This window comes from Lactuca sativa, chromosome 2 (assembly GCF_002870075.4).
Source record: "Lactuca sativa cultivar Salinas chromosome 2, Lsat_Salinas_v11, whole genome shotgun sequence".
NCBI classification, from domain to species: Eukaryota; Viridiplantae; Streptophyta; class Magnoliopsida; order Asterales; family Asteraceae; genus Lactuca; species Lactuca sativa.
This window is the reverse complement of record NC_056624.2, coordinates 226,235,857-226,254,323: the sequence shown is the minus strand read 5'-3', so window position 1 is coordinate 226,254,323 and position 18,467 is coordinate 226,235,857. Positions and strand designations below refer to the sequence as shown.

At 37.1% G+C, this 18,467-nt stretch overlaps 2 protein-coding genes across 2 annotated transcripts; one reads left to right on the top strand and one right to left on the bottom strand.

The window, feature by feature from the left end:
• Window positions 1–291: 291 nt before the first annotated feature.
• Window positions 292–2,058, bottom strand: LOC111889961 (uncharacterized). Its single transcript, XM_023886111.3, has 4 exons — window positions 1,693–2,058; window positions 1,237–1,608; window positions 857–1,114; window positions 292–766 (listed from the first exon to the last, which is right to left on the bottom strand). Exons 1-4 carry the CDS (start codon window positions 1,732–1,734, stop codon window positions 449–451), a joined length of 990 nt encoding a protein of 329 aa, XP_023741879.1. The 5' UTR covers window positions 1,735–2,058; the 3' UTR covers window positions 292–448.
• Window positions 2,059–12,410: 10,352 nt separating this feature from the next.
• Window positions 12,411–13,576, top strand: LOC128132489 (uncharacterized). The gene is made up of 2 exons (XM_052769089.1): window positions 12,411–12,590; window positions 13,181–13,576. The coding sequence occupies exons 1-2, from the start codon at window positions 12,411–12,413 to the stop codon at window positions 13,574–13,576; spliced, it is 576 nt and encodes a 191-aa protein (XP_052625049.1).
• The last annotated feature ends 4,891 nt before the right edge of the window (window positions 13,577–18,467 follow it).

Sequence of the window (18,467 nt, the reverse complement as noted above, 5' to 3'; positions counted from 1 at the left end):
TTTATTAAACCGGTTTTAAATATTCTAGCTATTATTTCCACAATGTAAACTACAACAAATAATTGTTTATATAGCTATCAAAAAGATATTTAAGTGGAAATGTAATGTATATATAGTTTTGATCCGCCAAAACCGTCATGTGAAGACGATGCACATATTTTTATGTATATAAAAATATAAAAATATTGGTTTATGGGTCGCTACCTGCCCCCGAGTAATTACGCTACCACAATATTGCATTTCCCCTATTTTATTTTTCTCGACCAGCGGCAGATTTGGTGAAAATAATACTTAATAAGGAAAGAAACATTTATTATATCAAAAGTAATTGTTAAATACGTCTATTTATGATCATTTGGCGTTGTACAGAGTACTCTATCAAAATTATTTTCAGTCGATCGAAGTGTATTTTTAACACATGCAAATTCTTTGATCTAAAAAACAAAAATCACTCTTCATCGGGAATCAACACAATCGAACCAGTTGTTTCCCGGTTCTCAATAGCAGCATGAGCTTGGGTTGCTTGAGACAGAGGATACTTATGATTGACACGAACCTTCAACACTCCATTTGCAAGATTGGAAAACAAGTCTTGAGCAGCTACAAGCAGCTCCTCTCGGTTATCAATTGTGTATTCTGTGATCGATGCAAACGTCAAGTAGAGTGATTTGGGTATAAGTTTAACAACAGGTACAGGCTCTGGTGCACCTGATGCCACCCCGAAAAGCACCATGTATCCACGCTTCTTTAAGCATGCTAACGATCCCTTCATTTTGAAACAAACGCGTTGTCATCGTTAGTTGCATTAACAAGTTAATTAAAAGATCGATCATAATGAATGAATTGATTTTGGTACATTGAAGGTGTCTTTCCCGACTCCATCGTAAACTACTTCCACCCCCTTGCCCGATGTTATCTCCATCACACGTTCCACAAAGTCCTCATCTTTGTAAAGAATCACATGCTCACATCCATCTTCTTTCGCCTGCACAGCCTTCTCCTTGGTCGACACTGTTCCGATCACGGTGGCTCCGATCGCACTTGCCCATTGGCAGAGCAAATATCCGACTCCACCTGCCGCTGCGTGTACCAGGATTGTATGCCCAGGTTCAACCTATATATCGACAAGACAACCCCCTTGACCATTTAAAACTAAATCTCAAATTAAGAAACTTTTAATTATCTACACGTTGACGTACATATACATAAATATCAAGATTTGAATGGGTCACCTACTTTAAAGCCTTTATGGATCAATAAATGCGCAGTGAGTCCCTTAAAAATGATGGCAGCTGCTTCAACGGGATCAACGGAAGAAGGAACAGGCACCGCTAGATCTGCGGGAAGTATTCTCTCTTGGGCGTAAGAGCCCACCTCCGGGCTAGCGTAAGCCACGACGTCTCCAACTTTGCAGCTGGTTACTCCGGGACCCACCGCTGTTACAACTCCGGCTCCTTCCATACCAGGAGTATATGGCAAGGGTGGAGACGTATTGTGCAGACCTTGACGCATATACACATCCAAGAAATTTAGACCAATTGCCTTTTGCTTCAACCTGATTTCTCCCTCTTTTGGATTGGGGACTTCAACGTCTTCCCATGTCAACACCTGTAAGAGAAATGAACACCGTTAAGTCTCCATTCAAATAAACAAAGAAAAAAAGCAATGTAATTAAAGAAGGTGACCAATGACCTCAGGGCCACCGTTCTGATGAACTCTAATTGCTTTAACCATGGTGGCAAGAGTGTTGGTTGTGTTGACTGTTATGGGCGAGACTTGAGAATGTTGCTTTGGGATTAGCAGGACTGCAGGAGAGGTAACGATCGAGGGATGTGAATTACTGCCCTCTGCTGGTCCTTTTTGATCTCAATATATATCTGTGTAAAGTTCATAAATGGTCCATCGGGTATTTTTTTTTTTTCTAATTCCTATTATTATTTATAAGGGTATTAGAGTAAAATCCAAATATTTTGGTGAATATTTTCAAAAATTCACATATATATTTTTTTCGAATAAGAAAACCGGCTAAATTATTCAGTTTCATACTTTATTGACCCTTTTAGTAAATAGCCTCTATATATCTAGGGATGTCAACGGGAACAAACAGGATGAAAAGTGCATTCCCCGTCTCCGAAATTTTCCTGTTCCTCATCCCCATCTCCGTCCCCGAAATGTCCAACTTTCCTACCCCCGCCCCCGTCCCCGTCCCCGTCCCCGAGTCCCCCATATTACCTCCGCCCTCACCCCCGTGTCCCCGTCCCCGATTGATTTTGGACTGCCTTCTTTATGCTAAAAGAAGTTGTTAGCATTAAAATAATTATTTTTTAGGTAACAAATAATTATTTATAACAGAATTTATATGTTAAAAATAAAAAGTTATGACATCTTAAAAACATTATACTGATAACTTAAAAACATGTTTTTGTTGAATTTTGGAAGATCAAAATTATGTTATTGTTTATTATATTTATATAATTAATATATGTAAATATATGTATAATTTATTAATGGGGTCCCCATAGAGGTTTCGGGACATGATTGCCCACCCCGCCCCACCCCCAAAATTAAAACGGGGTTTAACCTTGCCCTTGCCCCCGTCTCCGCCCTTAATTTTTTTAATAAATACCTCCAAACGGGACGGGACCCCACGATACTTTTTGATATCCCTACCCATATCACTTCCTATGGTGAAAGCATTACTGAAGTGGTATGTGGCATGCCACGCCAGCATCTTAAGTTGAAAAAAAAATAAACCACAAAAGCGAGAAAATGTGAGGAACAAGGGTAGAACTCATATCCTTAAAGTGTAACATCCATAAAATTCATGAAAATTTAAAACTTTTTCAAGCATTCAAAAACCATTATTTATTACAAAATGTTTTCAGAATAGTTTCATATCAGAGTATCCTAGAAATCAAAATCATAAAATGCGAGGAGGTGCACAATCAAGCCTTCTCCTTCCTGCGATCATCCGAAGTACTTGAAACAAAATCCAAAACTGTAAGCCCAAAGCTTAGTGAGTTCCCCCAAAATACCAACGTCATACAAACCATAACCATATCATAATAAACAACATGCATATAGAGTTTACAATATGACTGGATCGCCTTCACCGGGCCTTTAGTCTATCTGGCCCACTCTCAAAACCTTCAGCATGTCTGGTCCACCATTCCGGGCCTTCAGCCTTCCTGGACCATTCTCTGGGCCTTCGGCCTGACTGATAGTCCCCATTGGGCCCGCGGTCTATCCGGGTCGTCCTGGGTATGTTGGCCTACAACACAAAGCAGGTCCGCCTCAACCCACTCCTGAACATACAATCAACACATAGATAACAAATTCTAGCATATATAAATAGTCAGATTGATCTAACAGATCTCTAATCATAAGATCATCCTATAAACCAGGATACCGACCTAACATGTCACTAAATATAGCATCATCCTATAAACCAGGATACCGACCTAACAGGTCACTAAGCATATCATCATGCGATAACCAGGATAACAATCTAAAAGGGCCGACATTGGTGCCTTCGACCCTGTTAGTATAGTGAGGACAACTCACCTCACAATGTCGAACAAAACTGAAAAGATCAAACTCCCAAAACACGGCTCCAATTCCACCATTGATGCCAACTCACCTCACATTGGTGCCTTCGACCCTGTTAGTATAGTGAGGACAACTCACATACAACCACCATTGATCCAATTCCATCAATTCCCAAATTACCAAAATACCCTCAAAAGTCAAAATTGGTCAACCCTTGGTCAAAGTCAAAGTCAACGATCAAGGTCAACAGTCCATGTTGACTAAACTCATCGAGTGCAGCTTATAGACTCGCCGAGTTCCTTCAGAACTCAGAAAATCGTGGAAACCCCAGTCAACTCGCCTAGTTACCAAGTAACTTGTCGAGTCCATGCAACATCCAGAATATCGGGAAAAACCCTAACCAACTCATCGAGTTATCTCACTAACTCGCCGAGTTCATGTAGAATCCAGAAAGCGTGAAACCCTCATCCAAGTCGTCAAGTTAACTATGCAACTCGTCGAGTTTCTTCGGTCCTTTTCTCATTCAGATGCTTTTAAGCGAAACCAAGGCTCCAAACTATAGATCTAACCTCCTAGGATGTAGTTACCGTTGGATTAGGTGTCTAAGCCATAACTATATTTGGTATGTATTTGACCCGGTTGTAGCATAGTCCTTTTGGGCTGCCTTCACCAAAGCAACTTGACTGGAAGAATAATGGAGAAAGAGGATAAATATGATTTATTAATATATTATTTGAATAATATATTAAAAGAGAAATCATATTATTTAATTAATATTGATCAAGAATTAATTTAGAATTAATTTTATGGTCAAAAGAGATTAATTAAATTAAGGGGAGTGATATTGTGATTATGTGATAATTGCAATATGGGCAGAGGAACCCTAAAGAAGGGATGAACGAATTCTATGGGAAAGCCTACATAGAAATCGTCCATAAGAGGCCTTCTGGAAGGATCTTGTGGACCGCTTAAGGCCTAAGCAATCTAATTAGGGTTTTGACTGAAACCCTAGCAACTCACCTATATAAGGAACCCCTTGGCTTCACCTTTTTCAGCTACCACAACCCTAGAAGAATTCCAAGAGCCGAAAATTACCTCTCCCCTCTCTCTCTAAGATTCTCCATTTGTTTTGGTGTTTGTGATTCATTAGAGGCATCGCATTTGAGGTGCTAGGTTCTCAAAAGCTCAAAGATCATCAGGCTACAATCAAATGTAACTTTCTAACTTGTTTATTAAATGTTAATTTCGATTTTAGTATGCTAGTATTAGGGTTTGAGAGCTTTGGATGATTATTGCATATACAAATAGAAAAACCTAGATCCAAAGCTTTAGGGTTTGCATATACACCATATGATTGATGTTTTGCTCATAACCCAACAGTGGTATTAGAGCCTAGGTCATTTTTCTTTTGTATTTGATGCATTGATAATTTGTTCAAAGCTGAAAATCGAAAAATTTGTGCCTCTGCCTGATGAACTAGACGAGTCCATTTAGTGACTCGGCGAGTTGGGTCGTCTGGTGGCTGATTTTTCGGGATTTTGACTGACATAAAATTAGGATAATTACCAAAAACGTTTTTGAGTGATAAAATCCGTTTTTTTCAATAAGGTATTGATTATCCTAATGCAATTCAAAGATAATTGTCATAAATAAGATAATTACTTGTTTTATATGATAAATATTAATTATTTGTATTTTGTTTTGAATTATCTTGTCAAGAAAATAGATTGTGTCAAATTATGTGATAAAAGATTAATAATATGATTAATTAATTATTTTTTTAAATTTGATCTATAAGATGTTTTGAAAAGTTTCAAAACTTGCCCTTAAATTTTGGGATTTAAAATTTTACTTAAAAGTTTTAATTTTGAAATACTTAAATCCTAAACCCTAGAGTTTTACAAGTTTAAAATTCAACCCTTATACTATTATAATATTATAAGATTAATAATTATATATATATATATATATATATATATATATATATATATATATATATATATATATATATATATATATATATATAGGGTTAGGTTATTTTGTTTTCACTATCTATTGTGTGCATGTATGATTGATTATGGACCAATCATTTTAGTTATTTTAATAAAGTAATTAATGCATGTTAAATGTTGAAAATATAATGGATATTAATTACATCTTCAGCATTTAATATGTATTAATTACTTTCTTAAAATAACTAAAATGATTGGTCCATAATCAATCATAAATGCACACAATAGATAGTGAAAACATTTGAACCTAACTCTCTCTCTCTCTCTCTCTATATATATATATATATATATATATATATATATATATATATATATATATATATATATATATATATATATATATATAAAAGATAAGCTAGTCTTACCGTTAGTAGGCCTCATTCACGAAGCCGATCTATAAGGGGGTATAAGGTTACTGCCTATAAAATAGTGGTTTAATGGGTTTCCACTCTCACCCACCACTTCCTTGATTGGTGGAGGGTCGGTAGCCAAACGGGTAGGATAGGGCAACTAAATCCTCATTAATAAGTATAATGATTTTAATAAAGTAACTAAATGTTTTTATAAAATTCCCAATCTTAGTTACTTTAGGAAAAAATGTGAAATGATGTTATTCCATGAAATTAAACTTTGCACCCTGCCAAGTCATTAGTGGAGCGTGCGTGGATAACCGACACACTAATTTGGGACTAGCAAAGGTGGCAAAGGGTAGATCGATGTTTAACATAGATCAATGGAGCGTGTGTGGCTAACCGACACATTGATTAGGTGGTAAATGACATCGAGAGTACCAACTACATTTGCATGGTTATTAACACCTTGTTTGTGATCCTCGGTATCCTAGTCACAAACTTGAAGGGCATATCGAGATTAAACATGCCATTGAAAAGTTAAGTGAATCTCAAAAGAATCTAGGAATTTCAATTCATTTAAAACTTAATTGTCCTTTACGTTTTTCATGGTGGAAATTGGTAAATCGTCATTTACATACCTTCAAATTATTTGCAATTAGATTACAGCATCCCTCTTCTGAATTGTAAATAATTGTGTTGGGTCCTAGCCCTAATTTCTCATTTAGGAGTTTAATTGGGGATTCTTATCTAATCTAAACTTTGTTCCTTTACTATTTCAGATGTCTACTTCGAACAACAACAATGCTTCTGGCTCGACCCCTTCCGACTCATTCTCATTCATGAACTTGTGTGGGAGGGTGATATTCGATGGGTCCAATTTTAATGATTGGATCCACAACATTCGCATGGTCACCCGCTACGAGGACAAAGAGTATGTTCTTGATACAGGATGTGATTTTCACATTTGTTCTGATTTGCAGAGTCTAAGAAGAAGTAGGGATATGGAGCATGGGAAGATAAACTTGATCATGGGGAATAGGAAAGCACCACCTGTCACCAAGATTGGAGTTTACTCTTTAGTGCTTAGTAGTGGGTTAGGTCTAGATTTGAATAATTGTTGCTATTCGTCAGAAATAACACGAAACATTATTTATTTTCATGGTTTGTATAAACAACGTTTTAGATTTTCATTTAATAATAAAACCGGTTCTATTAATGCTTTCTTTAATGGAACTTTCTATTTTGAAGCATTGCCTTGTAATGGTATATATGAAACTGTGATGGTTATAGACAACTTAGGAAATGATGTGTTGCATATCGATTCTTCCAATGGTTTGGATAAAGCATACTTGTGGCATTGTTGTCTTGGACATGTCAACAAGAAGCACATAGCCCAACTCCAAAAGGATGGAGTGTTGGATTCATTCGACCTTTGGGACGATGACACGTGCGAGTCTTGTTTACTTGGAAAGATGACCAAGTCACCCTTCATTGGTACTTGTGAAAGGGGTGAGTGTTTATTGGATCTCATACATACCGATGTATGTGGGTCCTTTAGATCCACCACAAGGGATGCGGACCGCTTCTATGTGACTTTCACCGATGATTATAGCAGATATGGGTATGTCTACTTAATCAAGCACAAGTCATAAACCTTTGAAAAGTTCAAAGAGTTTAAACAAGAAGTGGAGAATCACCTAGGCAGGAAAATTAAGATGCTCCAATCTGATCGAGGTGGTGAGTACCTTAGTGTTGAGTTCCATGACTACCTCAAGGAATGCATAATTGTTTTGCAATTGACGCCACCTAGGACATCACAGTTGAATGGTGTGGCTGAGAGGCGCAATCGAACCTTGCTGGACATGGTTCATTCCATGATGATTCAAGCTTCGTTACCTATCTCATTTTGGGGGTACGCCTTAGAGATTGCCGCCCATATCCTTAATCTAGGCCCAACTAAGAAGGTTGCCAAAACACCTCACAAGATGTGGACATGGAAGGTTCCCTTGTTGGCACATATCAAGGTTTGGGGTTGCGAGGCTTTCGTAAGACGAGAGACTCACGACAATCTCGAACCTTGTAGTGAGCGGGGTATTTTCATCGGCTATTCATAGAAGTCATGTGGATATCTCTTTTATAGACCGAGTGACAATGTTGTCTTCATTGTGAGGAGAAAGGTTTTCAGAGAGCGAGAACTCATATGCCAAGAGGACAGTGGGAGGCAAATTAATCTTGAAGAGCTTCAAGAATCAAGTGATAAAGGAACCTCTAACACCGGCGCTCAACCCGAGGAGGAAACTACTGTTGAACAGATTGTCGAGGCCTTAACTCTTAGACGTTCCAGTAGAGTTAGTGTTCCACCTGTATTATATGGTCTCCAAATAACTAACGAGGGTGATACGTTTATTAGTGATAATACACTAACAAATTTGGATGAACCTAACAACTACAAGGAAGCCATGGAAAATGGAAAGAGGCTATGGACAGCAAGATTCAGTCCATGTATGACAATCAAGTTTGGAACTTGGTTGACAATGTGCCAGGTCGTAAGACGGTTGGGTGCAAGTGGATCTTCAAGAAGAAGACCGACATGGATGGGAAAGTAGACACGTATATAGCATGATTGGTTGCGAAGGGCTTTACTCAAACTCCCGGAGTTGACTATGATGAGACCTTCTCACCAGTAGCAAAGATTAAATCTATAAGGGTTATGCTAGCCATAGTTGCATTTCATGATTATGAAATATGGCAGATGGATGTCAAAACCGTTTTCCTTAATGGGAAGTTGGCTGAAGATGTTTACATGAGTCAGCCAGAGGGTTTTGTCAATGCAGAGCACCCTAATAGAGTGTGTAAGCTTGAGAAATCCATTTATGGATTGAAACAAGCATCTCGCAGATGGAATCTTTGTTTCGATGAGAAAGTTAAAGAGTTTGGTTTTTCGAGAAGAGAAGATGAGTCCTGTGTATATGTAAAAGCCAGTGTGAGTATAGTTAACTTTCTCGTTTTGTATGTGGACGACATACTTCTCATAAGAAATAACGTTCCAACCTTGCAGGAGGTTAAGTCTTGGCTTGGGAAGTGCTTCACTATGAAGGACCTCGGAGAAGCTGCTTATATTATTGGGATAAGGGTATTGAGAAATAGGAATAAAAGACAAATAGGACTTAGTCAAAGTACTTACTTGGATAAAGTGTTGAAACGTTTCAACATGGAGAATTCCAAGAAAGGGGAGTTACCAATCCAAAGCAATACCAATTTGAGTAAGACTCAAAGCCCGAGTACCGATGCCGAGATAGCAGAGAAGAGCAGAGTACCTTATACTTTCGCACTTGGCTCAATCATGTATGCTATGACATTAGGCCTGGCAATCGTGTCGTGTTCGGGTTGGCGTGTCGCGGGTTGGCGGGTTGACGGGTCAAAATATGCCAACCCAAACACGACCCATTTAAATATACAGGTCACGGGTTGGCGGGTTTGGAACTTAAACCCATATATGACCCACCAACCCGTTTATTTATACGGGTTCACAAGTTGGCGGGTTCGTGGGTCAGATTTGGGTTCGTGGGTCTAAATTTTAGATATTTAAGTCTTAAACATCCAAATGAAAATTAAAAACATTCATAGAAACATGTTACAGACTTAGTCTTATAGGTTACGAGTTATGACCTTAGACCATCCACCACGAGTAATAATGTCAAAACAATCAAATGGTCTATGAATAAATTGTATATATTATATAATACTTATTAAATATTAATACTTGATACATAAATACATTTAAAAATATAATAATTTTTTATTAAGAATATAAACGGGTTGGTGGGTCAACCCGTTTATTTTTTGAGAAACCCATATATGACCCGTTTAATAAACGGATTGGCGGGTTGACGGGTTAGCGGGTTGGCGGGTTGAAAAACTCAACCCAAACCCATTTATTTCGTGTCGTGTCGCGGGTCGTGTCGCGTGTCGTGTCGAGAATTGCCAGCCCTATATGACATGTACTCGCCCTGATGTGGCCTTCGCTTTGAGCATGGTAAGAAGATATTAAGGGAACCTTGGTAGAGCTCATTGGACCGTAGTGAAGAATATTCTCAAGTACCTACCAAGGACTAAGGAATGGTTCCTTATCCTCGGTGGGAGTGATGACTTGAGAGTGTGAGGGTATAGTGACACTAGTTTTCAGACTGACCAGGATAATTTCCACTCGCAGTCGGGATGGGTCATTACCCTGAATATAGGAGCAGTAACTTGGAAAAGTTCCAAGCAGGAGACCGTAGCTGATTGAACGTGCAAATCATAGTACATAGCAGAGAGAGAAGTGTCAAAGGAGGCAATATGGACAAAGAACTTCATCGGAGACCTTGGAGTTGTACCTGCCATAAAGGAGCCTATGGAGATTTTCTGCGATAATGAAGGTGCGGTTGCCTTGACCAAGGAACCGAGGGATCATGGCAGATCCAGGCATATCGACCAAAAATATCACTTCATTAGACGTCGAGTAGAAGAGGGACTCCTTGTAGTTAAGAGGGTATCGTCATAGGAGAACCCATCAGATCTGCTTATGAAGGGACTGAGTAGGGTTAAGCACTTGTAGCACGCTAGGAGCAGTGGGCTGAAGGACGATATTAGTTTTAATGATTAATAGCCTTTAGAAACTTGTAATAGATAAATTGTAATTGACATTTTGATGATTAAATAAAGGTGTTTTATTTATAAGTAATGTTACTGTCCTGTGTCAATTGTTTACTATTGTTTCACTTTGCATGTTTTGACTTCCTAAATAATAAGATTATTTAAACTATCCACAGTCGATCATACATTGGAAGTAAGTATGAAAGAAGACCATAATGAATTGGCTTGTAGATTGTCTAAGAGTTTAGACATATCAAAGGTTTGCTGCAACGCTAATGAGTGCTTATGAAATATGATTTGAGTATTGGATTAAACCTGCGCTCACATGAATCACTTCATGGAACTTAATCACGAGTGATTGTGAGACGATAATATCATATAGTCTTTAAATCTAGATATATGAGTTGTTGTTTACGAGTCGGTTGTGCATTGATAATGCGTAAACGCATCAGTAACTTGATGTTATAAAACGCATTATTGCGTACGATTTGATGAGTAAATACTACAAGCATATAAGTCGAAATTTATCTGTTCCTTTTATCCCATGAGGATAAAAGCGATATCTTGGGACCCTCAATGATTTTGTTTTAACTTATGTACCGGGCCCGGTCAGGACTGAGTTGATGTGTTCAATTAAGTTCTATGTCAAACAAATCAGAGATTGAGAAAAAAACTGTTGGACAACTATGTTCCATGTAATTGTCCACATGATATCTTGAGAACGGAGGGCTATACGATCCCTTATCTAAAGGACGTGTCAGAGTTCGACAGCGGCTATTGAGAGCTATGATTGCTAATCAGATTTTGAAGTCATACTTGAATTTATAGTTATTAGACTTATCCAAGTGGAAGACTGTTGGATTAGGTGTCTAAGCCATAACTATATTTGGTATGTACTTGACCTGGTTGTGGCATGGTCCTTTTGGGTTGCCTTCACCAAAGCAACTTGATTGGAAGAATAATGGAAACAGAGGATCAATATGATTTATTAATATATTAAAAGAGCAATCATATTATTTAATTAATAATGGTCAAGAATTAATTTTGTGGTAAAAAGAGATTAATTAAATTAAGGGGACTGATATTGTTATTATGTGATAATTGCAATATGGGAAGAGGAACCCTAAAGAAGGGATGAACGAATTCTATGGGGAAGCCCACATAGAAATCGTCCATAGGAGGCCTTCTGGAAGGATCCCGTGGACTGCTTAAGGCCTAAGCAATCTAGTTAGGGTTTTGACTGAAACCCTAGTAGCTCACCTATATAAGGAACCCCTTGGCTTCACTTTTTCGGCTACCAAAACCCTAGAAGGATTCCAAGAGCCGAAATTAGCTCTCCCCTCTCTCTCTCTCTCTCTCTAAGATTCTCTAATTGTTTTGGTGTTTGTGATTCATTAGAGGCATCACATTTGAGGTGCTAGGTTCTCAAAAGATCAAAGATCATCAAGCTACAATCAAAGGTAACTTTCTAACTTGTTTATTAGATGTTAATTTCGATTTTAGTATGCTAGTATTAGGGTTTGAGAGCTTTGGATGATTATTGCATGTACAAATAGAAAAACCTAGATCCAAAGCTTTAGGGTTTGCATGTACACCATAGGATTGATGTTTTGCTCATAACCCGACAGTTACCACGTAAAGTTGCCATCTTTACGTGAATGCAAGCCTTCAAAGGGAGTAAAACACTAAAACTAACCTTAGGAAGAGGTTTAGGGCATGGAGAAGGGCCAAAGCTTCATAAAGCTTGAGGCTTTATGTTCATGAGGGCCTAGAGGAGTCCAGATCTGAAGTTACAACTTCAAATCGTGCTCAAAACCAGAAATTCTTCAAGAATAAGCTAGAAATGACCCTAAACTCTTGAATGAAGAGATATAACAAGAAAAATGATCAAGGTAATGACTTTTTATCTTCAAATGAATGCCAAAACGATGTAGATGCTGGATCTATTAGCCCCTTCGCGTTTCAAGCGTCTAAATCTTCAAATCTCTTCATGAAATGCACCAAACACACACTTTTAGCCTCATACAGACTCAAAATAGGGGTTAGCTCGATTAAGGATTGCTTCTGGACGTGAAAAGGTGGTAAGGAGGATGGAAGGAGGACTTAAGGTCCTTTAAATAGGGTGCAAACCCTAAAAATTAGGGTTTTCATGCACAGCCTCTACTCGTCGAGTTGGGGTCCTCCAACTCGTTGAGTAGGTTCCATAGGTCACGCGGCCTGATCAGTCTCTACATGACGAGTTGGGGTAGCCAACTCGTCGAATAGGTCTATAATTATGAATATAAAAGCTTTAAAACTCATAATTGGGATTCGGGATATTACATATATAAAGCATAAGTGTGGATATTTTTGTTTATCAATTGCTGATTTCGTTTATATATATATATATATATATATATATATATATATATATATATATATATATATATATATATATATATATATATATATATATATAGCGTTCAATCGAGAACATTTCTTATTGCGAGAACATTTGAGAGTAAATTTTGACCACACAATTTTTTTTAAATTAAAATCATCATATAATATTTATATAAACCAAGAAATAAGAAAAAAATATTAAAAAATCCACTAACCAACACCACTCACAACCCAAACAATGTCATCCAGCACCACCACACGTCACCGCCACCTACCTCCACCACCCCACCTACCACCCACGAAAACCACCACCCAACATCATCATCACCATCCGCCATCGCCAACCACGAACATCACCCACCACCACTACGCATCACCACCACCCGCCACCGCCAACCCCACCTACCACCATCACCACCACACGCCACTACCACCCACCCACCACCACTATCCACCTCCACCACCCATCGTTACCATCCACCCACCGCTGTGACCACCACCTGCCACTACCACCACCCCTTACCCATCACCATCGATCACCACCACCCGCCACCATCACCCCCACCCACGACCACCGAAACAATCACCCATCATCATCATCATCACCACCACAACCACCACCCACCCACCATCACTACCACATAGCCACTACCCACCATTATAACCACCACCTGCCTCTACCACCACCCATCACCATCACCCGCCACCACTACCCACCACCCACCACCACCATCCATCATCACCGACCACCACCACCCATAACCACCACCCGCTACAACCATTGACCACCACCACCTGTAACCATCACCCACACCTACCACCCACCAAAACCACCACCCACCACCATCACCACCATCCACCACAACCACCACCCACCATTATGACCAACACCAGTCACTACCACCAACCACAACCCACCACCCATCACCACCACCCGCCAACATCACCTCCACCATCACCCATCAAAACCACTAACCACTGACAACCATTGACCATCACCCATCACCACCACCCATCTTCACCACCCATCACAACCAACAGCCACCACCACCCACCTTCACCACCCATCACAACCACTCGCCACCACCACCCCCATCCTTCTCCACCACCCATCACCACCGCCCGCCACCACCACTTGCCACCTACTATAATCACCACCCCATATGTCACCCCCACCACCCTTATCCACCACCACCAACTACCACCACCAAACATCATTACACACCACCACCCGTGATTATGTGTATATAATCATATGTGATTATGTGCATTTAATCACATATGATTTATATTGACAATATTCTTTTTTGTCCATATAAATCATGTGATTAGATACATATAATCACATGTGATTAGATATATTTAATCAAATGTGATTAGATATATTTAATCACATATGTCATTATCGTGTTCTCGATTCAATAATTATTTTTTGTCAACTTTAATCATATGTGATTAGATAAATATAATCACATGTGATTATATGTATCCAATCACATATGATTTATATGTACAATATTCATTTTTGAGTTTTCGTTTCAATATTTTTTCTCATATATTTAATCACATGTGATTATAAGTATTCAATCGCATATGATTAATGTGGACGTAAATTTCTTTTAATGTTCTTGATTGAATAGTTGTTCTCGTGTATATTTACATGTGATTATATATATATATATATATATATATATATATATATATATATATATATATATATATATATATATATATATATATATTCATCACATATGATTTATTGAAACAAGAACGTGAAAACAAATCTTTTTCACATAAATCGTATATGATTAAATACACAATTGAATTAGAAACGCAAAAATGAATATTGTCCATATAAATCATATGTGATTATATACATATAATCACATGTGATTATATGTACCTAAAAACATATGATTTATGTGGACAAGATTCATTATTTCTTTCTCAGTTCAATAGTTGTACTCATGTACTTAATCACGTGTGATTATATGTATCAAATCATATATTATTTATATTGATAATAGTTGTTTTTGCATTTTTGATTCAATATTTTTTCTTATGTATTTAATTATATGTGATTGTATATATTTAACACATATGATTAATGTGGAAAACGAAAACTATTAAATTGAAAATGCGAAAATGAATCTAGTGTATAGAAATCATATGTGACTAAATGTACAAGAACAACCGTTAAACAAGAATGTGAAAACGAATATTGTCCATATAAATCATATCTTATTAGATACATATAATCTCATGTAATTAAATACACAAGAACAACAAATGAATCGAGAACGCAAAAACGAATATTTTCCACATAAATTCTATGTGATTACATACATATAATCACGTGTGATTAGATACATATAATCACATGTGATTATATGAATTTAATCACATATGATAATTGTGGACAATATTTATCTTTGTGTTCTCGATTCAATAGTTATTCTCGTGTATATAATCATATGTGATTATATGTATCTGATCACATATGATTTATATATGCATCGTTATTTTTTGTCCATATAAATCATATGTGATTAGATACATATAATGACATGTGATTATATTTATTTAATCAAATATGATTACAGTTGACAAAGAACAATTACTGAATCGAGAATGTAACAATGAATCGTATCCACATAAATCATATATCATTGGATACATATAATAACATGTGATCATATGTATTTAATCAGATATGATTTATGTAGACTATATTTAGTTTTGTGGTTTCGATGAATAATTGATTTTGTGTATTTAATCACATGTGATTATATATAATTACATATGATTTGAAGTGGACAAGATGTATTTTTGCCTTCTCAATTCAATAGTTGTGCTTATGTACTTAATCACATACGATTATACATATAATCACATTTGATAAAATACATGAAAACAACTATTGAATCGATAAAGCGAAAATGAATTGTTTCCACATAAATCATATGTGATTAGATTCATATAATCACATGTGATTAAATGTATTTAATAACATATGATTAATTTGGATAAAGACTTTTTTCGTGTTCTTAGTTCAATATTTGTTATCGTGTATATAATCACATATGATTTATATAGACAGATTCTATGACATCCCCATTTTCACGGCCAGAAAAGACCGATTATTGTTTATGTTTTATAAAAAAAATCAGAGTATCTCTTTTAATAAAAACGTTTCGGAATTTGTTCCCAGAAAAACATGATAATTTCATTATCAAAGCATTTCCGAAGAAATGTATTTTTATTCATTTTAAAACATTTGGGATGTCATCATCAATACAGAAACATAAGCATAAACAGAACTTACATTCATTTACACTAGTGATCTATATCTCCTTAATCTCTCAGTGTAATGTAACTTCACATCGTCACCTGTGATACAAGTAAACTGAGTGGGTTAGGTTGGGAAACCTGGTGAGTACATAGGGTTTTCAACCCACAATAATATAATTATTATGTTTAATCATCAAACAATTAACCCAATTACCCATCCCCATTATCTTCTTTATTCCTAAGTACCTTCCTTAAGGATTTATCCTAAGGGTCGTCTCCTACATCATATTTACCTCTTATCTCCTTACATCGCATTTCCTTATATGTTTGTTCCTAAGGACTCTCCCCAAGGATCATCACCTACATCGCATAGACAGTATTGATTCAGGGATTACTCCCTCGTTACGTGCCCAACAAAGGTTAGGGCATCATCACATGAATACGCAGTTACAACATCGCTTGAACTCGTAATTCATAGTAAGGGGTTAGAGTATCATCACATGAATACGTAGTTACAACATCGCCTAAACTCGTAATTCATAGTAAGGGGTTAGAGTATCATCGCATGAATACGTAATTACAACATCGTCTAAACTCGTAATTCATCACCTATAGGTTATGAGCCTGCTGGTGTTTCCACGGGGTTGTCTATGATAGTCTGTGGTCGCCATCTATACTTTGGTAGATGACTACATCTCCAAATTGTCGGACAAGGTTATAGTATCTTTCATCCTACATCACCGATTCATCACCACCTATCTATCCTCACCTAATTATCATCACCTTCCTATCATCACCTATCTCTCATCATTTTATTTCATCACACACCAACTATTTCATCTACCCATGTTTTATCCTAACATATTTGTAGATATAAAATAAATATATAGTTTAAATCATTTAAAACATATATAAATCATTCATCCAGCATAGACAACAAGTATCCAGATAATATGCACACATAGCACGTAATTTATATAAAATAATTCATATCTATGTGTAAGATGAAAGGGACCATGCACTCACTTGAAAAGGTGGTGAATCCGAACTCAGACAGCGCTTTGCTTCTTAAAAATAATTTCCTTCGACGAAACCTAGTATTATTACCACTAGAGTTTAGTCTATTATTCACCGAGACTAATTAATAGTCTAACTATTATTACTATTATATAGGCATTAAATAATACTTATATAACCCATAATAATAGCCCAAGTACTTATTATAAGTTCCTAATAACGTTACTATAATTAAATAAACGATATATTAAAAATAACGTAGGCGTAGCTCACTTACAACGGGTTTTATAGAAAACCGGGATTTGCTTGGAGTAGCGTTCCCGAGCCGAAAAGTTCTTATTCTCAGATCCGTCGAGCACTCCCGGGCTTCTGCCTCGTGCTAGGGAGGTTCCCTAGGCTTTTCGGGGGGTTTCGGGGCTAGAGAGAGGTTCTAGAGAGAGAGAGAGAGAGAGAGAGAGAGAGAGAGTAAAGAGAAGAAAGAATAGGAAAGGTGTGAAGAAAATGAGAGTGGGAAAGGTTCTATTTTTAGGGTGAAAAAATGGCTGAACTTGGTGCCACATGTCACCATCTAGTGGCAAGACTTGGGGAGAAAGCAATGGCCAAGATTGTGCCACATCACCTATTTTCGCACAGCACACTTCTGACTTTTAAAATCTGTAACTTTCACATACGACCTCCGTTTTTGACGTTCTTTATATTCACGCGTAGGTAAAAATAAGATCTACAACTTTCATTTTGACTCTGTTGGCTAATTTTTGACCGATCTTAAATTTAACAGTACGTGGAGATTATATTGTTAAATGTCCGCGTAAAATTCATAACTTCTACATACGAACTCTGTTTTCGTATGTCTTTTTACCGTTGAGTTCCTATTAATGAGATCTTCAATTCTCATTTAGGTTGCATAGGCCAAAAACCGCTCGAACTAAAATTCGAGTTTCGGGTCGTGCACTGCTATGCCAAATGTTAGAAAATTCATAACTTCCTCATACGAAGTCAGATTTGGGCGTTCTTTTTATGGGCGCTCTCAGTTTAACATATTCTATGACTTTTGTTTAGATTAATAAGGCTAAAAAGTCATACATCGTAAATTCACTATTTACGTCTCCCGGTGTCGTGTCGGTTTTGCTGTAAAACTTCGACGGACCATAACTTCTTCGTTATAACTCGGATTTCAACGTGATTTATATGTACGAAACCCTTGAGATGTATTCTAAACCTTGGTTAA

Coding starts and splice junctions, on each gene's coding strand:
- LOC128132489 (XM_052769089.1), top strand. CDS start 12,411: ATGAAGAGATATAACAAGAAAAATGATCAAGGTAATGACTTTTTATCT. Junction 12,591..13,180: donor CATACAGACTCAAAATAGGG/GTTAGCTCGATT, acceptor AATGTCATCCAG/CACCACCACACGTCACCGCC.
- LOC111889961 (XM_023886111.3), bottom strand. CDS start 1,734: ATGGTTAAAGCAATTAGAGTTCATCAGAACGGTGGCCCTGAG. Junction 1,115..1,236: donor TGATCCATAAAGGCTTTAAA/GTAGGTGACCCA, acceptor GTCGATATATAG/GTTGAACCTGGGCATACAAT. Junction 767..856: donor TCGGGAAAGACACCTTCAAT/GTACCAAAATCA, acceptor TTCAAAATGAAG/GGATCGTTAGCATGCTTAAA.